Raw genomic sequence first — 26,313 nt, forward strand, 5'->3', positions numbered from 1 at the left:
TTTGCAGTAGCTAGAGGTTCTAGTGCATGCTTACTAGCCTTCCCTTCCTCCCTCATGTCTCTCTGTTTGCAAATAAATAAAAAGATTTAAATACATTTTATTTGAGAGAGAGAGCACCAGGGCTTCCAGCCACTGAAAATGAATTCCAGATGCATTTGTCCCCTTGTGCATCTGGCTTACGTGGGTCCTGAAGAATCGAACCTAGGTCCTTCAGCTTTGCAGGCAAAAGCCTTAACCACCAAGCCATCTCTCCAGCCAAATTAAAAAAAAAATTTTTTTAAAGGCAAACTTGGTATGTGTCTCTGTAGCTGGCAGGATAAGTGAGATCCAAGGTTTAAGCAGCCAGGAAGCAGCCTCCAGCTTATAATCAGGGAGCTGGTCAACAGAGCCCTTAAAACTTGACCAAAGTAGAGTTTCCCAAATTAAAAGCACTCAGACAAAGGCTGGTAACGCTTCCATCTGAAGTTCATCAGAATCCTGTCCCCACTGTAAGCTGCTATAGCCCACGAAGCAAACAAACCTACCACTTGTCTTTAAGTAAAACTAAACTCATCAATTAGACAGAAATAATGATGCTTTTCAGATGAAAGTGACTACTCAGATTAAAAAAAAAAAAAAAGGATTTGAAGCAGACCAAAAATGAACCCAACATGGCTCAGAAATTTTGTGGAAAAGGGGGCAGAAAGAATGTCAGAGCCACATGTTGGGTCATGATATGCAGAGACATTTATCCTACCCATAACTGTGGGCTAACTCCAGAATGCATGACCCATATACCTCAACAAGGAGGGGCCAATGGGAGGGGATAGGTCACAGATGAGCCTAATATTGGTACCAAACTAATTGTATTCACTGAATACAAAACTAATTACTTTAAAAAATAAAAAAGGATTTGAGGAGATCACAAATTCATTTTCAGAATGAAAATATGGAACTGATGAAATAAACCTTCATGTAACAAAACCAATTCAAGCAGCTTTCTAGACTATGCAGACTTCAAGGACAATGGAGGGAAGCCACATGGTCCCATCACACTTGCTAACACTCAACTATTGTTTCATTTAGTCTGAAACACCTACAAAAATACAAGTTCCAAGGCAGGGAAATTAAAATTTGTTAATAAAATAACTTTTTCTTGGCTCAAACTAAACAAGCAGGACAGCACAAGCAGGAACCTTAGTTATACATGAACTTCATGCATACAACAAACTTCACTGGGGGGGGGGGCTTAATGGAAACAAAAAGTACCGCTAAAATCAAACACAGATGTGGTGGCGCACGCCTTTAATTCCAGCACTCTGGAGGCAGAGGTAGGAGGAGGTTTCACTGTGAGTTCAAGGACACCCTAAGACTGCATAGTGAATTCCAGGTCAGCTTGGGCTAGAGTGAAACCCTATCTTGAAAAACCAAACAAAGACCAAAAAAAAAAAAAACAACAACACTTGTACAGACCATCCAGTCCAACTCCTTGCAGTGTTCCCACAGCACCAACCTGGCCCAGGAGCCTACTCTAGTCACTGAGCATGTCTCTGCCCTGACTCTACTTCACTGACACCCAAAATCAAACATCCTGAGCAATGGCTGCCAGTCAATCTTTAAATAGCCAAGTGAGAAACATTTTAAACCAGGATTCTTGTCATAATTACTAAGGTTTTTACAGAAAATGTATTGGCTGTGGTAGATTCAATTCTTTGTACAACTTTGATTGGTATTTTTGGTCACCAGACCCAAATCCCAACCTGTCACTAAACACAAGCAGCAACTACAATGTCTACTTCTTTACTGCAGGTGTGCCCTTACCTAACAGCATTCATTCTAGAAACCCACCGACAAGTTTGGAATGGAAATGCGTATTAAGTCTCAGAAGGGACTGAACTTTGCACATTAGAACAGTGTTGAGACTGCTAAGATGTGGAGGACTTTTGAAGTTGGATGGACTAAATGCATTTTGCATTATGAGATGCCCAGGAGCCTTTGGGGGCCAGGAACAGAATGCTATGGTTTAAATCTGGAATCCCCACAGGCTAGTTCTGCATGCTTGGTTCCTAACTTGTGGTGCTGCTTTGAAGGCTACAGAACCTTTAGGAGGGAGGGCCTGGCAGCAGGAGTAAGTCACTGGGGTGAGCCTTTGAAGGTTATGCCCACCCCTGGCTCTGGCCTTTACTCTCTCTGCATCCTGCTCTGGCACCATGTGAGCTACTCTGCCACACTCCCTTCACCACTAAGTCTATGGGTTTCCTGCTATGATGGACATGTACTATTGGCTTACTAAAAATTCATTTCAGTGCCTATTTTCCATTTCACTAAAAACCTGTTAATAAAACTATAACCTCCTAATGTGTGGCTCACAGCCTTGGCTAGAGGTGCCAGGTCTGTGAAGTAGCCATCAGAATTACAAACAGGGGCTAGCATGGGAGACAGCATGGGGGGAGACTTTATCTTCATTAAAACATATTAATGAGACTGTCTATAGATAGGTTAATAGCAGCCACCTCATGGACCAAGTTCAATGTAGATATCACTATCTAACGCACGTATCCTGATCTCAGATCCACCTAATAGATCTTGTTTAATAAAAGCTAATAAAGTAAAAAACAATCATTTAATAAATATACTGGGTTTGGTTTAAAAAAAAAAATCTTCCAACACATGGAGAGTGAGAAGTAGAGGCCATGAGGCACTTCCAGTCTCTCTTTCTGGATGTTCTCGAGGTAACTAGAATGAGTCTAATCCTGAAGCCTCATCTGCTAACATTGTGGTAGGTTTAAAAACCACAACACAATTGAACTATACTGGTTCTAGGTTTGGATAGAGTTTCTATCGTGAAGTTCATTTTAGGCAGGCCATTAAGATTAAAATGAAAACGAAATAGATAAAAGAACATGTCCATTAAAAAAAATCATTTCTGCTGGGCGTGGTGGCGCACGCCTTTAATCCCAGCACTTGGGAGGCAGAGGTAGGAGGATCTCTGTGAGTATGAGATCAGCCTGACACTACGTAGTGAATTCCAGGTCAGTCTGGGCTAGAGCAAGACCCTACTTCAAAAAAATAAAAATAAAAAATAATCATTTCTGACTTGGGCATACGTGGTGCATACCTTTAATCCCAGCACTCAGGAGGCAGAGGTAGGAGAATTGCTGTGAGTTCAAGGACAGCCTGTGACTAGATAGTGAATTCCAGGTCAGCCTGGGCAAGAGCAAGACTCTATGTCAAAAATAAATAAATAAATAGAAAGTACTAAAACTGGGAAGATCAAAAAAAAATTTTTAGGTAGAAACATCTATTGTTTTTCCTCCAGATTTCTTTGATCAGAATTTGCCCTGAGTCAATAAATAAACAAAATAACTATAGTGTTCTAAAACCAATGCAGATGAAGTAAAGCACCTTTTCCCATATGACATACAGCAGCTAAGCCTCAGGCTATTGCTTTCTAATCAGTGGCAACCAAGATATAAAGATGGTACTTTCTTAGAATACCCAGGACTGCTTGCGGAAGTCTCCCCAGGAATCCACAACAAGCTAGGCCCTGTGTTTCTTTATGCTATGCAAAAACCTGTCCATGGTTTACCATCTGAATTCCTATTTACAGCAAGAACATCTGGTGTGCATCCCCGATCACCTAGTACTCTGGTCACCAAAGATTCTTGCTCCAACAAGGTCACTGGGGAATACACGAAAGAAAATTATGAGAGTTGAAAACTGTAAGGTTATCTAGAAAAACTATTAATGTGAAGCAGGGATGGAAAGGTATCTCAGTGGTAGAGTGCTTTCCTGGCTTGAGCAAGGCCCTGGGATCAATCCCCAGCACAACAAAAACAAGAACGAGGCTGAAGAGGGATGAGGCTGAAGAGGGATGAGGCATCTGGACAGGTCATTGACACATGCTATACAACATGTCTATTATCCTACTTTGAACAACTCTCAAATTTGAAGCTAGGTTGTGTTTCACAGGGAGCCAACCAATCCTTCCCTTAACAACAAAATAAGCCAATGAATGTAATCACCTCTGTTCAACCTCAGCTTCTTTCCCAGACCTGCATTCATCTACATGCCTTTCAGAAATTCAAAGGCCAACACTGCTTAACTAAGCTAATCAACTCTGCCCCCAATATCTGTCCCTGGCAGTGCTGTAGCCTGTCCGCTGCACGTCTATACACCTATCAAAGCTCAGGTCACACCACAGACCCCATACTCTACAGCTCCTGGACCTTCATTCTACCATGTGCTTAAAATCCTCATGTTCCCCAAGGTCGTCTCACACTGGCCTCCAACCTGGACACCTCCTAATTTCAGCTATGGACTGTCATTACAGATTATTCATCCCCATTACTCAGAGGTCTTTGAATATACAATGTGTCTCCTGTGCCCCCTCAACTGAAATCTGATGCAGTGAACCTGACACATGGGGAAAACACTGGGTGGTACTGCTTAAGTGGCCCTCAAAGGATACCACAGGGCAGGTTGTTCCTTGCATTCAAGAGAGCTATGAGGGCAAAGGGACGAGATGCTCACAGCAGGCTGCAAAGGGGCAATAGGGAAGACAAGCCTCAGTTACTTGAGTCAGTAGTTAAGGCCTTGTGAAACTTGTTTGTTCAAGTCAAAGGAAGCAGGAAAGTTCAGGCTGTCCCAGGGTTATCCATCACACTGGGGGGCTGCACAAGCTCCCATGTCCACACCAGGCCAGCCAGCAGCAGGCAGCCTTCCAGTTTGGCATTCCTTCACAGCACACAGTACAACCTGATCGGCAGCAGTCAGGAAAAGGCCTGCGCCAGTGAAGACAGAGATGAGTCAGGCTACAACAGCACAGTTGGTGAGTTCCACCATTCAAAGAGCACACAAGCAGAGCGAAAGCATCACAGACCTGGGTTCAAACCTCAGAATGAAGTCACCCGGCTCTCCTGTGTCTGAATTCTCTCCTATAAAACACGGATGTAACCACTTCTCTGGTAATTTCGGACAGTGTCCAGGCAAGCAGAGCCACCTGCATCACTGCAGAGCCAGTGGAAGCTGGTAATTAAGGCTGCCTTAGCACAGAAGCAGGATGGGAGCAATGGGAGCTTTCTACCTCATACCGTTTTATGTGAATTACAAGAATAGTCAATCTTAATAGGAGGAAAAAATGACATCAAAATAAAAGAGACTAAGAGGGGGAGGGGATATGATGGAGAGTGGAGTTTCAAAAGGGAAAGTGGGGGGGGGGGATTACCATGGCTTATTATCTACAATTATGGAAGTTGTAAAAAAATGGTTAAAAAAAAAAAGAATAGCCAATCATTTATCTATGAATATTGCTGGGCATGGTGGTGTACATGCCTTTAATCCCAGCCCTTAGGAGGACAAGGTAGAAGGACCATTGAGTTTGAGGCCAGCCTGAGACTACATAGTAAATTCCAGGTCAGCCTGGGCTTGAGCAAGACCCCACCTCAAAACAACAACAGCAAAAACCTAGAATATCATGATGTGGTATGTAGATATTTTAACTGAGTAAGCAAAACTTTCTTTATAGGAATGAAAACATGGTCTAGATATATCCTCCACTTGTGGACAATAATTCTCAGCCTGTGATCTGGGCACGCTAGTTCTTTGAGGATCCCTAAAGGGATTCACAGATCAATCTTTCCATAGTATAAATAACTATAATAAGAATTAACTCTTAACACAAATAACAGCTTCAAAAGTTAAGAGATTTCCAATATTGAACTCACTGGTGTTTCATAAAACACCATAGCAATCTTACGTGATTTAAAGCAGAAAAGTTAGGATTGGGGCTGGGAGAGCTGTTAATAAAGTGCTTGCCCTTCAAGAATAAGGAATGGAGTCTGATACCCAGAACCGACATAAAAATGTCAGGTGTGGCAGCACATGCTTGTAATCCTAGCACTGGGGAAATGGAGACAAGAGGACCCCTGGGGCTTACTGGCCAGCCAATCTAGCCTAACTGGCAAGTTCCAGGGCAAAGAGAGACCCTGCATTCCTAAGGACACCTGAGGTTGTCCTCTGACCTCGCACATGTTCACATGCACATTCACATGTACCCACATGTGAATCCATGTGTTCAGGTGCACGCGTACACACACACACACACACACACACACACACACACACACACACACGCCCTAGGAGTCCACAGAGTCTGGATGACAAACTGTTTTCTGGTGGAATCTCAACATGAGCACAGTAACGCAGAGAGCCTAGTGCCGACGAAACCTGTGGAGTCCATGCGGGCTGCTGACCGTCTCATCTACGTCCATCCTCTGCTTCAGGGCAGATCTGTGCTCTCAAGTGAAGGTGACACCTCAGCAGCATCACCACACTGCAGCCACCAGGGTACATTCACAGACCAGTCTGCATGCTTTGGCTGGCTCTAAACTTCCACCTGACCAGAACAGTCCCTCCAGGTGTTTCTAAGTAGTATGGTGAGGAATCAGTTACAGATTCATACCTTTCCAAAATTAGAACCATTCTGACACCTAACTACAAGCTCAAGGAGAAAATGTCTAACATGCATCCAATTTTGTTCTGACACCAGTCCCAAAGCCTAGGATCTTCATGTATTCAAGGTGGGATTAAACATGAAGACAAGGACCATCACATGGCAATACACAATACTTTGTTTTATAAGCCTCAGTATGGACAGTTCAGAGAGGACCCACTGGACACCTGCTTCACCAGGGACACAGTGACTTTAAATTTAGTTCCAAGTGACTGCACCCTTCAAATTCCCAGAAGATGAAGCAAATGCATGTAATGTGTAACTCTGAACTAGAAAGATGTTTAAATTTAGTACAAATTTAGTCTAGCTTTATTTGCCTTGCCAATCAAATGCAACTGTAGTCCTGTATGGCTAATAGTTTATACATTAAACCTGCACTGGCTTACTGCCTTAGTTTAATAACCAATGGATAGAGTATGCTGATGTTTCCTTAAATTGGTATTCAGAGCAGTGTGTTGCATCAAGGTCAGGTATACCAACATAAGACTAATATCCAAGCCATTAAAACATCAACAGACATCACTTGCATATGGAAACTCTTAGTTAAGACAGGTTTCCTTCACAAAATGTTTGTTTTTTTTTTAAATAAACTGTCCTCTCATAAGCTGATTCTGCTCTGGTGTTTTGTCTCAAGTATGTGCTTACTGACTTTTATTTTTATTTTTATTTGAGAGTGACAGACACAGAGAGAAAGACAGATAGAGGGAGAGAGAGAGAATGGGCGCGCCAGGGCTTCCAGCCTCTGCAAACGAACTCCAGACGTGTGCATCTGGCTAACGTGGGACCTGGGGAACCGAGCCTCGAATTGGGGTCCTTAGGCTTCACAGGCAAGCGCTTAACCCCTAAGCCATCTCTCCAGCCCATCACAAAATGTTTAATGAAACAAAGTTCTCTGAGAACTGAGGAAACTAAGGTATAACCTTTAGCAGACACAGCACTGCCGTAGATTCCTGAGCATGTTTTACCTTGTCAGGAGACTTAATGTTCTCATTTGAGAATAAAGAGAAATAAACTTTAAATAACAAATTTGATGTAACGACACTGAAACGGCAAAGCCCTCATTCTTTGAGATACTTGTTTTGGTCAGTTCTCTGTGACTAACACCTTACCTAGACATGTGGTTTTAAAAGTTTGATATTTATTTTCCCATACTAAAAAACAATCAGCACGTCTACCTATGAAGTACAGCCTGTCTGGGGCATGTCAGGTTGTAACTTTCAGTATAGTAAAACCTCAGCTAGAAGATTCTCTACAAAATAGCCACACTTCCTGGTTGTAAAGTTAACATTTACTTTTCTCAAATTATGAAAGCAATGAGTGTTACTGCCAGTACGATCAGCCCACTAGCATCCTGTTGGAAGGCCTCACACTTGCTAATGCCCATCAGACAGACATAAACATGCTCTACCTTGCAATGCTGAGTACTGCCGGAGGGTCTTTAAGGTGCAGCATACACACCCAAATCCATCCATGTGCCGTGCATCCCCAGGGCTGACAAACACAGTTAGTCATGTGATTGCCACCATCTAGGGGTAAAGCACTGTCCCACTGAGTTCCTCTGTGTCTTCCTGTGGTCAGCTGCTGCCCCTGGCATAGCCCCTGGCACAGCCCTTAACAGCCACAGGTCTATTTCATGTCCTCTATGTTCTGCCTGGAAGTGGAGTCATGTGGTCTGTTATCTTTGTAGCTTGGCACAGAGACATCAGTCCCTATACAAGACAGACACTGATATGGATTTTCAACAAATTAAGGCTCCAATTTTCCAGGCCCTGTACTAGGAACAAGAGTCATGAGAGAGACAATGATGATGAAATCTGATGTTAGCAATGGAAGGAGACAGAGAAAGAGAGCACCTCTGCCCTCTGTCCTCAAACCTGGCCACAATTCATCTTTGCTCATTCGTTCAACAGAAAGTAACAACATCCTGCCTTATGAAAGATGGCTCTCCAGCCCTGCTTGAGGACTCTCTTTTGGGAGTATAGAGCTCACCTCACTACTGGAAGTACCCACAAGTACTGCTGAACACACAATCAGGAAGAGCTCTGGAGGGTGACCACAGTTAAACATCATTAGATAGTTGACAGGAGGAGCAGGGACAATAGCTCAGTGGGAAGAGTGCTTGCTATGCAACTATGAGGACCTCCGTTCAATCTCCAGCATCCATGTAAAAAGCCAGGCATGACTGTAAACCAGTACTGAGGGAGGTAGAGGCATGACAATAGCTGGGGGGCCCAGGCCAATCCCCCAACAAGAAAAAAAGGACTTTGGAAGAGTGTGAGAGGAAGAAATCCAATGTCTTCCTCTGGCCGCTGCATGGAGCATGTACAAATGCAGGCAAAGGTGCATCCACCACACACACACTGCATATTATACATACACACACACAACAATGTTAAGAATGAAGGGTTTATTTTTATTAATTGTAAGTAATTGGGTCATTATGGTATTTTCCTACCTAGGTGCCACCATACTCTACTAATGTGGCTCTCCCCCAGTGTTCTAGCATGCTCCCTGGTGCCCTTCTGGCTGGTTCCTTCCTTCCCCCAGACAGCCCATTTTTCTGTTTTCACATGACATATATTCCATTATCCCTCCTCCTCCCCCTCCTCTCCTTATGATCCCCTTTCTAGCTTCAATCCACATGCACACATGCGTATGTAATTTTAAGTCTAGGTTCCAAACAAGAGAAGATAGTCAATTTTCATTTCTTTGGTCCATCTTTATTCTCACAGCCAACAAGGAGAGCCTGCCATGTTTACCGGGCAATGGAACATGGCAAGACATAAACTCACACACCATGCTCTCTTGTTAAGGACTGTGTGAGCCATTTGGAGTGAGGCTGGCTTGGCATCACATCACCTATTCTGAGGAGGGAGAGCCATGGGCATGTGGCCTTGGGACTCCAACATCCTCTTTTTTTAGCCCCTTGTAGCCCTTCCTTTATATTTAGCTAACACATCCCAGGCAGCAAGATTTGGATTTATCTATAAAGAGACCTCACTCCCTTAAGTCATCAGGCACAGTGCCATATGCTAAGATCCTACAATTTCTGCCCTGGGTTTCAGAGGTTAAAATGATTCTAAATGAAACTTTTAAGAATACTGAATTAGACACTTGCTTTACACTAGATTGGCTGTATTTTTTGGCATATCACTACATACTAATAAATCAATAACACCTGGGCAAATCAGTCCATGAAAGCCAAATGGATTACATAATGAATTGAGGCAGACAGGAATCATAAAGGAAGAAAGGATGAGGAAGTTTCTGCAGGCTAGCTGATGGGTTTTACACATGAGCACCTGACAGAAGCTGCCACATTAGGAATTAAACTGCCTTTTTGTGTGCAAGTGACTGTGAACATTTTCTTAGGCAGAGTTGCTGGAGCCAAACAACTTAAGGACTGCACGCTCAACTTCCTGGGAGGCAAGGGTCTCCTGAGAAAGTAAGACTCAGCCCTGACTAGTCCTGACCAGCCTATGAGAATGGGCACAAGAGTGACCCAGTGACTAAGTGCAGCAGCTTATGTGTTATCTGTCTTCTTACAGTTCCTGTAGACACTACACTCACTCCGACATCTGGAGTTCACTCTGTCCAGCAACTCCAAATGAGAATAACAGGATTCCAAGCCAACTGTGTTAAAGTTTGTTCTACTGAAGATGAACCTCAGTTGGTAGAGTGCCTAACATGCATGAAGCCCTGGGGTCAATCCTTCGTACCATATAAACTGGGCATGGTGATGCATGCTTGTAATCCCAGAGCTCAGGAGGATCAAGAGTTCCAGATCATCCATCCTTGGCTACACAGTAAATCTGAGGCTAGACCTAATATACACAACAAAATGTTTGCTATAACCACTAATTCTTTGATTTTTAAATTTTTAAATTTTATTGTTTGAGAGAGGCGCGGGGGGGGGGGGGAGCAGAGAGAGAGAGAGAGAACGGTCATACCAGGACCTCCAGCCACACTGCAAGCAAACTCCAGACGCATGTGCCACCTTTTGCATCTGGATTTATGTAGGTACTGGGGAACTGAATTCAGGACCTTTGAATTTGAAGGCAAATGCCTTAACCTCTAAGCCATCTCTGCAGCCCTTATTGCTTGTTTTATAAGTTAGTTTTCCTTCTTCAAAAGCCTTATATTTTAGGTTTCTAAAATAAACAACAAATGAGATCTACACCCATAACCTCAGCACTCCAAAGGCTCAGGCAAGAAGACTGAGTTCAAGGCCAACCCAGGCTCTAGAAAGACTATCTCAAAGAAAGAAAAGAAAATGGCAATTCATCATTTTCATTGTTTCCTACATGTCTCCCATTCTTTGACCTAATGTGATTACATGATTTCAGTTTCTCTATGCAGTCCTGCATTAAAACAGCAACTGTTTGCAGTGGCTGAAAAGCTTTTGCCATTCCCAGAAACTAACTGAGAACAAGACAAACTTCAGCAATTATATTTTTCAGTTACCATGTTTTTTTAAAAATATTTTATTTGAGAGAGAGAATGTGTCAGAGAAAGAGAGGGAGGGAGGGAGGGAGGGAGGGAGGGAGGGAGGGAGGGAATGGGCACACCAGAGCCTCCAGACGCAGGTACCACCTTGTGCATATGGCTTACATGGGTCCTGGGGAATCGAACCTGGGTTCTTAGGCTTTGCAGGCAAGCACCTTTACCACCAAGCCATCTCTCCAACCCAGTTAACATGTATTTTAAAGGGAAGATCCTACTTTAGAAGTTAACCTATTCCTTAAACATAAACAGCCTAGCCTTCTGGAAGCTCAATACAACTAAAACCAACATTTGGAGAAAACACCAGACCAAAGGTCCCAGGTCTGCCCTTCCTCCCAGGATTCCCACAGTCAACATTTCAGAGAGTCCCCTGAGGACAAGTTTCCACAGAGAACACCTCAGATACTCCCTCAACACCACGGCAGCAGGAAAATGAGGCTTTTCCTGTGGGACAGCAGCCGAAAATGGGCAGGATCAGACAAACTCTACAAGGACTGGACAGTTTTCCACATGAGAAGTGGCTAAGATTTCTAGCTCAGCTCAGGACCCATGAATTAGGAACACCTGCTTTCGAGGCAATTTTTCTAAATGTTTTATCTTGAAATAATGATGGATTCACAAGAACTGACAAATGAGAAAAGCAAAACTTCTACAAGTAGGTCCTATATTCTTCACTCGGTGTCCCCCAAGACACTATCATCTTAACTACAGCACAAATCAAAAGCAGCAAGTGACATCTGCACAGTTAACACAGCTCACTCAGATGTCACCACCTTGCATGCTGTGTCTACAATTCCCATGCAGGCTGGCTGTAACCACAAGCAGACACAGAAGTGTTCACTATCACAGCCCCTTCACACCAGCCTCCTACTGCCACACCACCCACCACTGTCTATAGCCTGACAATGACCAACCTGTTCTCTGTAATTTTACTTCAAGAGAATTACATAGACTGAATTATACAGTGTATAACCTTCTGATATGAAATGTTTTGTTTGTACTTTTGAGACAGGATCTCATGTAGCTTAGGCTGGCCTTGAACTCATTATGTAGCTAAAGATGATCTTGGACTCCTAATCCGCCTGCCTCTGCCTCTGCCTCTGTCTCTTTAGTGCACACCTATGAACTCTCCACACCTCCTTCACTCAGCAGAGTTCCAAGTTCTATCCAAGATCAAGTTTGCTTGTTCCATGACGTGGCTGGTGTAACCACTCACACATTGATGGGAGCCTGTTTCCAGTTTATCGCTATTAAGATAAGATTCCTATGAACTTCCATACACAGGCTTTGATGTGAGAACAGATGTTTGCTGTTTTTCTGGGGTAAGCACTAGAAGTATAACTGTGGGGCTGTACTGCTGCAGTGTATTTAGTTACATAACAAACTGCCAGGCTATGTTAGTGATTCCTCTCTGGACCTTGTTCCTGCTTTTATCAAAATTTTTCAGTTATTCTGAGTTCTTTCCCTTTCCCCATAAACTTTAGAATAATGTCTCTGTGTACAAAGCTGGGCAGGGCTTTTGTTGGGAATTATATTAAAGCCACATATCAACTGGGGGAGGATGCACAACTACACCATGCTGTCTTCTAATTCATGAACATGACATGTCTCTCCATTTATTTTTTTGAGTTCTTCCATTTTCACTTTGTAATTTTCAGCATTATTTTTGTCAGATGTGGTTTGACAACTGCATGCAGATATTTCATGCTCTTTGACATGATTATAAATAATATTTAGCCGGGCATGGTGGCACATGTTTTTAATCCTAGCACTCAGGAGGCAGAGGTAGGAGGACTGCTATAAATTCGAGGTCAGCCTGAGACTACACAGTGAAGTCCAGGTCAGCCTGGATTAGAGGGAAACCCTACCTTGAAAAATGAAAACAAAAAAGTAAATAAAATAAAATATTATTATTTAAACTTTGGTCTCCATTGTTTATTCACTGCTAATATAAAAAATGCAACTGATTTTTCTATAATTTTAAATCCTGCATCTTCCTGAATTCATGCATTAGTTTTAAGATTTTTTATGTCTTAAAATTTTCCATGTGCCTAATCACGTTAACTGTTAAAACTGGAGATGGTTTTCTTCCCAACACGCACGCTTTTTAGTGCTGCTTAGGTAAGAGAAATGCTCCTCTGCCCTTGCCTTGTTCCCAGCTTAGGAGAGCAGCACCCAACCCTCACCAAAAAGCACAAAACCAGCAACATCTGTTGCTGATGCATCTTGCTGATGCTCTATCAAGTTGAGGGTGCTGCTCACCACTTGGCAGGTCACTAAAAGTGTGCAGGGCTAGGGTTTCACCATGAGACTGAGCTCAGACCTATGAAGATCTCTGGGTTCTGCAGATGAATAAGAATGAGCACAAACCTCACAGCCTTGGCAGTCTGTTAAATGCTGAACCACAAATATAAGCAACACTGTAAGGTCTATATAGGGTAAATTTAAAAATCTTCCCAGGGGGGAATTACTCCCTCAGATATTTTCTATTGCCCTAATTTCAATAAATCAACAACACTACAATCAAAATATTTTTTTCCCAAGAACTATGTGCTTAATCTAAACACAAACTTTTGTGTTATAGATTTCATTCCCATCTACTCTATTCCTAGTCATAATAAATTAATGCAGAGACTGGGTATTTCATCTTGGAGACAATTTGTCTAAAATCTAGAAAACATCTAATACAGTATTTTTCAGGTCCAGGATGGTCACATCACAAGAAGCCCCCCCGCCCCAAATCTCAAGTGACATGAGAAAGCTCCCAATACCAAATTTCATTTAACATGAAAATAAACATTAAAAATTTAGAGTTGGGTTGGAGAGATGGCTTAGTGGTTAAGGCACTTGCCTGTGAAGCCTAAGGACCTATGTTCAACTCTCCAGATCCCACGTAAGCCACATGCACAAGGTGACACAAGCATACAAGGTTGCACATGCGCACAAGGTGGTGCACACATCTGGAGTTCGACTGCAGCGGCTGGCGCCTCATGTGTGCCAATTCATTCTCTGTCTCTCTCATAAAAATGTAGAAGGGCTGGAGAGAAGGCTTAGTGGTTAAGGCGCATGCCTGCGAAGCCTAAAGGCCCATGTTCAATTCTCCAGGTCCCATGTAAACCAGATGTGCATAGTGGCCCATGTGTCTAGAGTTGGTTTGCAGTGGCTAGAAGCCCTGGCACACCCTTTCTCTCTCTCCCTCCCTCTGATTGTAATAAATAAATTAAAAAACTAAAAATGTAGAGTTGATCAACACAACAACAACAACAAAAAAAAAACAAAGAAATAGGGACTGGAGTGATGGCTTAGCAGTTAAGGCACTTACCAGCAAAGCCAAAGGACACAAATTTGATTCTCTAGTACCCATGTAAAGCCAGGTGCACAAGGAGTTTGTTTATAGTGGCTAGAGGCCCTGGCATGCCCATTCTCTCTCATATTTATCTGTATCTTTCTCTCTCAAATATATAAATAAAATATTTTTTTAGAGAAATAGAAAAATTATAAACAATGTCAGGGTTTTACAACTATTGAAAAGTTGAAAATCTATGATCCAAGAAACAGTTTTCCTAGCTCACTTTCTGCAAGGAAGAAATTTTTAAAGTATACTTTAGATTTTTAATGAGTAAACTCGAGCTGAGGAGATGCATTAGTCAATAAAGTGCTTGCCTTGCAAGAATGAGGACCTAGGAAGTCAGGTTAAAAAAATTTTTTTTAAGCTAGGCCATGGCGGTGAGAGCACGTGTATATAATTCCAATCTTGGGGAGGTGGAGACAGGTGGCTCCCTGAGGCTCACAGGTCAGTCAATCTAACTTACTTGGTCAGTTTCAGGCCAGTAAAAGACACACACACTCTCTCTCACTCTCTCTCTCTCTAGCTTATTTGGAGAGTTTCCACCCAGTGAGAGAGAGAGAGAGAGAGAGAGAGAGAGAGAGAGAGAGAGAGAGAGAGAGAGAGAGAGAGACACACACACACACACACACACACACACACACACAGTCCCTGAAAGAAACAACACCCTGAAGTTGTCTTCTGGCTACTACATGCATGTAAATACATGTACGCATAATCACACAAATTAATTTGAATGTATTTCTCTATCCAACAGAATTTGTTCAAATGTGAAAACATCCTTAAACACTAGGACTTGGAGAGCTTTATATAAGTCCTCCATGAAGGATTATAAGCAAAGAAAGGCAACACATAAACAACCAAGTGAAGGACAGGGAGGCCAAGAAATTTGTAAAATTAAGTTAAAAAGGAAACATTTTATTGTAGATAAAAGTAACTCAAAATTTCTGCACAAAAAGTAATGTTAAATCAAATTAAAATCTGTGGGCAGCAAAAATAATATGGATTATTGATGAACTCTGCGCATTAAAGGTGGAAATCAATGCAAAGTATACAGAGTGCACATTTTGCCAACTGGGGAAGGAGAGTAAGAAACTTCAGTTAATCTAGCAAAATATAAGAAGAGGTAACATTTAAGTAGGTAAACCAAAAACAAGATAAGCATAAGTAAGCCCAAGCATTCTGGCAATAATAAATAGGGAGGATTAGCTTCATCTGTTAAGAAACAGACTCACAGGTTATTTTAAAACAGGTTACTTGAAACACTGGTAATTCCCATAGAGGTGAATAAGGAACGCTGATAAGCATCAAGAAAGAAGAGTTTCATTCATCAAATAAAATACAACTTTCATACACTCTATACAGCTTTCAGATTGCATGTGCAAAGCAAAAACTGATTATACAGAACTCGTGGATCAAGTAGAAGACAAGGATAATTCTCTTTGAAATGACAGATCAGAATAAAGCATCCAAGGGTAAGGGAACAAACTGTATAATGAATAATCTTCATTAAGTATAAGATCTTAATGCACCAAAAACACAAATGCTTGAATCACACAGGGAACATCAAGTCACCATGGTAAAAATTACTATGATTAAGACACACACACACACTATCTAAAAATAGTTCCCAAAACAAAAACCAATTGGTTATATTCATTACCCTCCTCAACATACTAAAATGAGACATTAAAACCTTTTTGCTCTTAGAATTAAAAGGCACAGGGAAGCACACAGTGCACAGAGATACAGAGCAGCCCACACTGAGACCCCAGGGCACAGAGAGAGGCCCACAGAAAAAGAATGGCACACAGTGAGACCCGGAGAGACAGAGACACACAGAGGGCACACACGATGAGACCTTGGGAGACAGAGAGACAGAGGGTGGCACATAGTGAGAACCCAGGAGACACAGAGGCAGAGGGTGGCACACAATGAGAACCCAGGAGACACAGAGACAGAGGGTGGCACACAGTGAGACAGAGAGACATGGGGCGGCACACAGTGAGACCCCAGGAGACAGAGAGAGAGAGGGTGGCATACAGTGAGACCCCAGGAGACAGACGGGGGGGGGCACACAGTGAGACCCCAGGACACAGAGAGATAGATGGCGGCACACAGCACTGAATGTTCATATTAGATTTCAAGATGCTAACAGAATCCCAAAGTCCTAGACAATCTCAATGAGAACAAAAGGTGTAGCTTATAAGTAAAATCAAAGTCTAATCCTCTGAAAAAAATAAAGTGGCAATTCCTGAGTTATGTCTCAAGGCTAAGTAGCAGCATACCATGACATAAAAGGGAAGCAATGTCTTAGCAACATCTGGCAATTTAAGTTAGTGACAGATTTTAATTTACATCCATGCTCATTGTGTTAAAAATTTGTGAAGCATCACTAATTTTGGCACAAAACAGAAAGGTAACTGTCCATTTGCTTTTTAAAAGCAGTCCTGTATTTTATTCTGTACATTATTACACAAAATTAATTAAAATAAACACAAATAACAAAAATGAAAAAGTATGAACCCCAAGCAAAGTAATTCCTCTCCAAACAATTTCCTTTTCCTTTTGCATAACTTTTCACATTTATTATTCAATATTTAAGAAATAAGGCAAAAGAGCATTTTAATGAACACCTATGTACCCATAACCTACAATTATGCCTGCCCCTCAGAAGTGCACGTACATACTCTTAGCATTCTATACTGTAGCACATAAGACAAGCATCTGAAATACAAAATACTGCTTTGTTTTAAATGCTTACGTAAATGATGTATTACAAGTACTCCACCAATTTTGTTTTTAAACATTGTGCTTGTGAAAATCCACTCATAGTGACACACATTTCAATCATATTCACTAATACAAAGATAATATGAATACTGAACAGTTTATTCCCCCGTTGAGTATTCAACAATGATGATAAAAATGTTCTTTGAGACAGGCATGGTGGCGCATGCCTTTAATACTAGCACTCAGGAGGCAGAGGTAGGAGGACTGCTGTGAGTTCCAGGCAACCATGAGAATACAGAGTAAATTCCAGGTCAGCCTGGGCTAGAGTGAGACCCTACCTTGAAAAACAACAACAACAAAAGTTCTTTGAGGAGCTGGGGGTATGGTCCGGTGGTAGAGTGCTTGCTCTAGCATGCCCTAGGTCCCATGTCTGCATGCACATACTTAACATGCTGGGGCACATGGCATGTACATCTTTCTTTACCAGATACTACCAAATTGTATTCTACACTGTTGTCTATACAACTTCAGATTTTGACTCACTTCAGTTTCTCCCAATGGGAAAACATGAAAAACCGGATCCTATTGTGGCTTTAATTTGCCTTTTTTTTCTGTGAATAAGGCTGAAGGTCTTATCACATTTATCCATGTTTCTTGTTCTATAGGTCTGGCTTCATTTCTGGATCAGAATGGCTTCACTAATCAAAATCTCTGGCTCAGATAATCTAATGAAAGATTTTAGTGAAACCTGGTTATCTGTAGAAGGCTAAAACCATTCATTAACTCTTCCTCTTCTAGAATAAACAATATAAAATGAGAACTAGTTTCTTGGTATAAAGTACTTAGTATGATATCAGCAACCTAACTTCATATGGTTAGATTGCAAATGGAGATTCCTACTTACAGAAGTTTGACTACATGTGCATACACCATCGTGGCATATTTTTTTTCTGAGATTAAATAAAAACTGAAAAATTGACTATACTTTCTGTTCAACAAATACTTTTAGTATTTAAAATAAATTCTTGCATGACCTTGTAGATATGACCCCCAAGGGGACAAAGTTGATCCAAACTGAAAAGCAATAAGCACCTCACAGACAGTAAGTAAAATCAAAATTTGATAGTCTGAAAAAATAAAATGGCAATTCCTGAGCTATGTTTCAAGGCTAAGGCACAGTACACCATGACATGTAAGAGTATTCCACAACACTTAATTTGTTAAAAGTGAGACATTTAATTGGAATTCTCTTCAAAATTATTCTTAGATAAACAATGAATTAAACAACTAACACTAGCTGGCAAGACTCAAGTGGGCAAACTCTGAGCAGGTTACCTACCTACTGCAGGTGCGTCGTACTCATCCCCAAGCAGAATTTCAGGAGCAGAGTACGCAAGAGATCCACAGCTTGTAGTGAGCTTCTTCCCTGGCTGAAACTTGTTGCTGAAACCAAAGTCTGTCAACTTTACAAGCCCTTGTCTTTCAAAGAAGACCACATTCTCTGGTTTTAAGTCTCTGTGCACCACATGGAGTTTATGGCAATAAGATATCGCATGAACTATCTGAGCAAAGTACTTCTTGGCCAAGTCTTCATTAAGACCCTCTTCATGTTTCATTATGTAATCAAACATATCTCCTCCATCTCCAAGTTCTAGAATAAGGTACAGCTTGGTCTGGGTGTCAATGACTTCATAAAGGCGTACGATGTTAGGGTGCTGCACTAGTTTCATGCATCTCACTTCTTGGAAAAGATGACCAGTGGCCAGAGTGTCTAGTTTTGTCTTGTCAATTACTTTTACTGCCACCTTTTCACCTGTGAAGACATGCCTGGCAAGTTTAACCACCGCAAAATGACCTCGACCCAAGGTTTTATCCAGATCATATAATCCAGCAATTTTTCCATCATATCCTCGCTTGAATCCTGCCATGCTGGTGCTGCAGCAGGAAAATATTTAAAGTGTCGAAAGTGGACCTTCTCATACAAGAGTGTCTGGTAAAAATAAGGACTTCATTGTTGGTACTGCCATGGACATCTATGAAACAAGGATAAGTGTAATTACTTTCTGCAAATTTTCTTTTTCTTTTTTTTGGGGGGGGGTAATTTTTGTGAGAGAGAGAGAGAGAGAGAGAGAGAAAGGATATTGGTGCACCTCAGGCCACTGCAATCAAACTTCAGACACATATCAAACTCCGAATGCATGTACCACCTTTCATGCATGTACGACCTTACGCACTCGTGTCACCTTGTGCATCTGGCTGATGTGGGATTTGGAGAGTTGAACATGGATCCTTAAGCTTCTCAGGCATGTGCCTGAACTGTTAAGCCATCTCTCTAACTCTTCTTTTTTTTTTTAATTTTTTAATTTTAAGAGAAGCTTAAGTCAAATGAGACATAAAAAGAGTCAGGGTCATTTTTCATAAAGTTTAAGACTCTAAACAACATATTAAATTCTTAAACTAAAGCAGTATTTCATTGCAGGCTACTTTTTGTGATGTCAGAAATAATCTGGCAAGTCTGATAAGCTATGTTTTAAAAATAAACATTACCCAAAGTAATTTCAACTAGAGTTCCAAAAACATGACAAAAGTCCCTAAGAAAGGGAAAACAAAGGATAAACATTCAACCAGAACCCAAAATACTTTTTCCTGTTACCCCAAGACCAGGGAAACTAGCTTTAAATCTTTACCTCCAATTAATGAAAGGGTAGTAATTACTTTTAAGGCCCTATCCAAGTCTTTGTTCCTGCTGCACAGCTTTGCAAATCTGACTTTAGCCTTCCAAAGAGATTCATTTGGGTTCCCCAAATGTATGGTCTTTGTCCTTTTTCTGAATCACTTTAGCTTAAACATGCTTCTGTCAGAGAGATCAGGCTTGATAAATGAACTTGAGGACTTTAAAGTTAACCTGTTAATACACCAGCTCACTGTGTAATACTACTGTGCATTAGGGTGAAAATGGGAAATAATGAAATTGTGTTTTATCTCTGAGGATCTCACAGTGCCTAAGAGTCATGTGAGACATCCATGCTAAAAGTTAGATGCAGCCTATGAAGGTTAGTTTCTGCCAGCTCTATACATACCCTGCAGACTGGTCGCACACCAAAAGATCCCTGTGATCAAGTTTTCTTGTTAGCAGCCTTCTTCTCCTAGGAGAAAATACAGGAAAAGATGGCAGTTCAGTTCTACTTTGTCAAAATATGTCATCTAAGACATGTTTCTAGATAAACATTAAACAACGGCAAAATTTGTCTTCAGACTCAGTATCCCATTATATGCCTGCCTTCTGCTAATGACAACTCCACCTTTGCCCCTTTGCTGCAAATTGGAGGCCAAAGCCTTGAGCATGCCAGGTGAGCTCTCAACAATGAAGCTACAACACTAGCCCATATCCTCAGCCTAATCACAACTCATTCAAGGAAACCTTTAGTTAACAGGAATTTCAAAGCAAACAGGTTACTTCACTGGAAGGAAGTGACAATGAACCACGACACACCTACAGGCCTCCTGGGTAATGTACCCTAAATCCATGTCTACTGAACCCTCTTTGTGAGCCTTCATGAAACAAGGAAGCCAGACTTGTCTCGTAATCTCAGGGACCGCCCTGGTCAGCCTGCCTTTGAAGCCCATCCCTCCACAGGAGCCCCAAATATGCTCACTAAACACCCAGCACACAGCCAAGAGGGCAACCATTACAAGACATCCCTCTATCAGGGAAGGTAGAAATGTGTCCTGACACCAGCACCAAACAACACTCAAAACACCTTCCTATCAGAGGTCTGCCACGTGAGAGTAAAACCAACCACTATGAACAAAAATGTGAGTTGAGGGCTGGAGAGATGGCTTACTGGTTAAGTGCTTGCCTGTGAAAGCCTAAGGACCCCGGTTCAAGGCTCGATTCCCCAGGACCCACATTAGCCAGATGCACAAGGGGGCACACACATCTGGAGTTCATTAACAGTGGATGGAAGCCCTGATGCACCCATATATTCTCTCTCTCTCTCTCTCTCTCTCTCTCTCTCTCTCTCTGTGTGTGTGTGTGTGTGTGTGTGTGTCTTTCTCTGTCTGTCACACTCAAATAAATAAATGAACAAAAATATTTTAAAAATGTGAGTTGACTTGTGGCAGTAAGGGGTATGTGCCAAGGAAGCCTGTGGGCCTTTCCCCAATACTAAAAGACTACACAAATAATTGAAAGGCCTGAATACTACCATTATATAAGTCAAGGCAATTTCTAGCAATGCTAAAGGTGCAGTGTCCAGGTAATCAGGAGCCCAAGCTCACCTGTACATGGAAGAAAAGGAGTGCAAGGTGGAGGAAAGCAGACCAAAAGTGGGTGATCTCTGCACCTAAAGACAAGTCTACTGCTGGTAGTGCATGAACATGGCCACACAGCCATGGGCACAGGTTCTCAACTAGTGATAGAAGAGTGCTGGCATGCCTGCCTGTCTGCCTGATCCTTAGCTCCAGCTGAGACATGCTAGCTTTTCCTATTATCCCTGTCTGCTTCTCACTTTTCAACAGCATATTTATCCAACTTCAACTTTGGCAATGCAGTGTGGTGACCTAGTGGTTAAGCACACAACCTACCTCACAGAGGTCTTGGCACCTGCCTGTAATTCCAGCACTCAGGAAGCAGAGGCAGATGGTCCAATAGTTCAAGGCCACTTGGGGTTATATAAAACAACATCCACCTTCACCATAAAACAAACACACCTTACAGGCTGCAGTAAGGATCCAATGAGTCAAAAAGGCCAAAATGTTTAGAATAATGCCTGGTTCAGAGTCAGCTTTCAGAATCAATGACCCACTCCACCACTTCTCTAACAGTAATCCTCCTAGTTGTTCACTACTGCAAGAGAAAAGCTCACTGAACTAGTATCCTCTTTTGCTTTTCTAAAACATCAAACTGAGAGTGTTAATAAGATTCTAAGATTCTAGCCAGACATTAAAGTCTGATGATTTTCAATAAAACAGCTCAAAAAAAAAAATGGTATATGTAGCCCAGGCTAGCTTTGAACTCAAGGTCCCCCTTGCCTCTGCATCCCCATGACAGGATTATAGGGCCTGTCACCACATTTCTTACAGAAAATCGGGGTAGTCCAGAAAGGAAAGTGTCAAGTCAAGTGACATGCAGTCCGAGCATGAAAGCCAGCACCAGCGTTGGTCTGTACACACGGGCTTCTCTAAAAATGTGTGCTAATTCTGCCATATACTTGCCTTGCTCTATATAGCAACATTGGTCTGTACACACGGGCTTCTCTAGAAAGGTGTGCTGATTCTGCCATATACTTGCATTGCTCTATATAGCAACGTTGGTCTGTACACACAAGCTTCTCTAGGAAGGTGTGCTCATTCCACCATATACTTCCCTTGCCTTATATGATACTTCCCTTCTAGTATCTCGATTTCAGTTATGAAAAAATAATAGTTTAAGAAAAGTACAATTAGAACATTTAAAGAGGAAAAATAAAGGCTGGAGAGATGGCTCAGGGGTTAAAGGTACCTGCTTGCAAAGCCTGACAGTCTGGATTCAAATCCCCAGCACCTACATAAACCAGACACACAAAGTAACACGTGTCTGGAGTTTGTTTGCAGTGGCACAAGGCCCAGAGCACCCATTCTCTCTCTCTCTCTCTCTCTCTCTCACACACACACACACACACACTCTCTCTCTCTCTCTCTGCCATTCTGTCTCTTTCTCAAATAAATAGATTTTTTAATAAAGAAGAAAAATAATCCCTATCTCTTCTATACACAGCTTTCCAAATTACTTCCCATGTCTGTGACCTAAAACAAGTTTTTTAAAATAAACAGGGACAATGTACATGGCAGCAGGGAGTGATAGAAGGGGGAGATGTTCTTAACTATTTAAAAAATATTTCTCTCCCAAAACAAATGAATACAGTTCACTCTAGAAAGTCTGAGGAATGCAGAAAAGTACCCTGCATAAGCTCTCATGGAGGATAACTGAGGATGATGGACATTCTGTCCGTGTGAATGTCTTTACAAAGCCAAGACAGAATTTGTTAACTACTTTCCCTGTAGTTTATGAACATTTGATGAACATTTTCCCAAGCTCATGCACACAGCTCCTCTCAATCAATATGTTTAACGACCATCTACGTCAGGTGATACCTTTCTGAACAGCAAATACCACTAAAACAGACTGTTATGAAGCAGTCTTCTTTACTGAGCACTTGCTCCCACATGGCCATCACAAAGCTGAACCTAACTGAACTAACTGGCCAAGAGTGTTAGCAATATGGAAATTCCTGTCAGGGAAGCGAGGACAAGTAGGTGTTGCAAGAATATACCCATGCTCTCCCAGCGAAGAGATCAGAAGCAACAGTGGCATGTGGGTGTGGCTGGAGAAGAGGAAGGAAGTGTGGGCGGCCCTACACACATTTTGCAAGCTGCTAAAAACAGTTGTAGAACCAGCCTCTGTTAAGCCTACTGTCAATGTGGAATTCACTGTTATTCTTGTTAAAACTCAGGGTAGCTCTCTGTTGACATCACCACTGCAGTTGGATCTGTGTATCAAACACCTATCTTCTACTCAACTCCTCTCCCCCAGAAGAGGTAACAACAAAACAGGAAGCAGAACCAAGATGGCCACTGCATAAACTCTGGAATGAGCCATGGCCTAAAACAGCCAGGAACTGAGTATAGCAGACAGTATGCAGAAACTGTGCTACTCACATGTCCCCTATATTCTGTTTGGAACATAAAATTCATTTCCCAAGCAGACTACCAATGATACTAATACACAAAACCTCTCAAAAATATTGACTGTTTTAAAAAAAATTCCATGTTTTTCATGTAACACAGACAATCAACAGCAGAGTTTTGCTTGTTTGTTTATTTGTTTTGTAAAGTTACACCACAAATGTATTTAACCTTCTTAGCATGGAAATTATCTGGTATCTCTAACAAATCCTCACTCATGAAACTGCTTTACCAACGTGATTTTAATGCTAAAATTTCACCACTAACAAAAGCGGCAACAGGCCAGAAGGACGGTAGGAAGCTAAATCCTCGGGGTATCTGCAACCTCGGGTCCAGCAAGACAACACAACCTCCATGCAGCCACCAGAGCACTCTTTACCAGAGTAGTAAGAGTTCACCGTCTAGAACAGCAGAATTCTTCCTCTGGTGAATTAACAGAGAGCAACAGGTCCTAAGCTATGAAGAATCCAGGTTTGCACAGACTGTGGTTGTAGGTGAGGACTGGTCTGCAGTCACTGGATGGATTAACATGGCATGATAATCAGAGTTCAGCAGATTATTCACATCTAGAAATGTTACAAATCAAAGACAGCACTTTCTAAGGGAAGGCAAGTGTCCACTAAAGGATGTTCCAAGTTTTCTTCCTAGTTAACTGCAGTGTACCCTCTCAGCCTGACAAAACTAAAATATCCAACTGAGAAGCCTGTTCTCATGGGCAGGGTTGAGGGGAGGGAATGCCCATTAACCAAGTGACCTCCACTAGAAGAACTTCACAATTCAGAATGTATATTTAGCATGTACAGCAGAAAATGGTATCTGTAGAAGGAAGGGGTTAACATCCAAGCCACCAAACATTGGACCAACAGATAATAAGCTCAAATCCCTAAACAGAATCTGCACCTTAAGTGATGAAAAGTACTTAGCATGTCATCACTCTACCTACGAGTGAGATTTAGAAATCACTATGGTGACATGAGGTATTTACATAAGAAATAATGACTTAAACAAAAGCTATAAACTACTACAAAATAAAAAAGCCATCCCCCCATTATTTACCCATTCCTACACAAACAGAATGTAAATTAGAAGCACTGGAAAATTTCAGAACAATCTAAAGTTCCTTTTCACACACACACATATAAAATATGAGAGAAAGAATGAATTGACACACTAGGGCCTCCGGCCACTGAAATCGAACTCCAGACACATGGACCATCTTGTGTGTCTGGCTTACATGGGACCTGGAGAGTCAAACATGAGTCCTCAGGCTTCACAAACAAACACCCTAACCACTAAGCCACCTGTCCAGCCCTAAATCTCCTTTTCTTAAAGCTTTTTTAAAATTTTTTTGTTCATTTTTATTTATTTATTTGAGAGTGACAGAGAAAGAGGTAAATAAAGAGAGTGAGTGAGAATGGGTGTGCCAGGGCTTCCAGCCACTGCAAATGAACTCCAGACGCATGTGCCTCCTTGTGCATCTGGCTAACGTGGGTCCTGGAGAACTGAGCCTCGAACCAGGGTCCTAGGCTTCACAGGCAAGTGCTTAACCGCTAAGCCATCTCTCCAGCCCTCTTAAAGCTTTTTGAAAACTGTCCGAACTCATTTTAACTCCCAGTCCTTATCTTTTTGGATTTGGGATGAAGACCATTAAAAAATGGTCATAAAAGCCAGACGTGGTAGTGCATGCCTTTTATCCCAGCACTTGGGAGGCAGAGGTAGGAGGAACACTATGAGTTCAAGACCACTCTGAAATACATAGTGAATTCCAGGTCAGCCTGGGCTATAGTGAAACCCTACCTCAAAACAAAAAGGTCATAAAAAGAATGTTAAGGCTGGGGAGATGGCTCAGTGGATAAAGTGTTCTCTGCTCAAGCCAGAGTATCCAAATTTGATTCCTTACATCCATGTACAAAGCCAGACTGTACACAGAGGTGGGTGTCTGTAATCCCAGTATGACGGTGCAGTGGGGGTAGAAACGGAAGAATTTTCTGCAAGCTCACAAAGAGCGCATTCACAATGAATAATACAAAAAGAATCCAAATAGGAAATCCTGCCTCAAATGATGTGAAAAGGCAAAGAACACACAAGTTGTCCTGACTTCCACACGCACACACACACATCCCAAAATAAACATTAAGTTTTTAAAAAGAAAAGAAGCTAGAACAGAAAAATGCAAATAAAAATAACAATTAAAAAACTAATCCAGCCAGGCATGGTGGCACATGCCTTTAATCCCAGCACTCAGGAGTCAGAGAGGTAAGAGGATCACTGTGAGTTCGAGGCCACCCTGAAACAACATAGTGAATTCCAGGTCAGCCTGGGCTAGAGTGAGACCCTACCTTGGGGAGGGGGGGGGGAAACTAATCCATAAACTAAAATATCGGTTTGGATTTAAAAGAATCATTTGGGAGTTTTTCTTATACTTCTGAATAGCAATTTGGCAATGTATGTATCAAAACCCTTATCATAGTTAATACCAAAGGCTGAGCATCCCTAACAAAAATGATGCTCC

At 41.8% G+C, this 26,313-nt stretch overlaps 1 protein-coding gene across 1 annotated transcript in view; it reads right to left on the reverse strand.

The window, feature by feature from the left end:
- Snrk (SNF related kinase) overlaps nucleotides 1–26,313 on the reverse strand; it is a 47,770-nt gene that overhangs the window by 12,537 nt on the left and 8,920 nt on the right. Inside the window, exons 2-3 of the mRNA XM_045136551.1 lie at nucleotides 20,156–20,221; nucleotides 18,415–19,108 (exon numbers count right to left, since the gene is read on the reverse strand). Of these exons, the coding sequence (XP_044992486.1) occupies nucleotides 18,415–19,003 (589 nt within the window). The 5' untranslated portion in view covers nucleotides 19,004–19,108; nucleotides 20,156–20,221. The remainder of the gene's footprint in view (nucleotides 1–18,414; nucleotides 19,109–20,155; nucleotides 20,222–26,313) is intronic.

This window comes from Jaculus jaculus, chromosome 17, assembly GCF_020740685.1.
Source record: "Jaculus jaculus isolate mJacJac1 chromosome 17, mJacJac1.mat.Y.cur, whole genome shotgun sequence".
Taxonomy (NCBI): Eukaryota; Metazoa; Chordata; class Mammalia; order Rodentia; family Dipodidae; genus Jaculus; species Jaculus jaculus.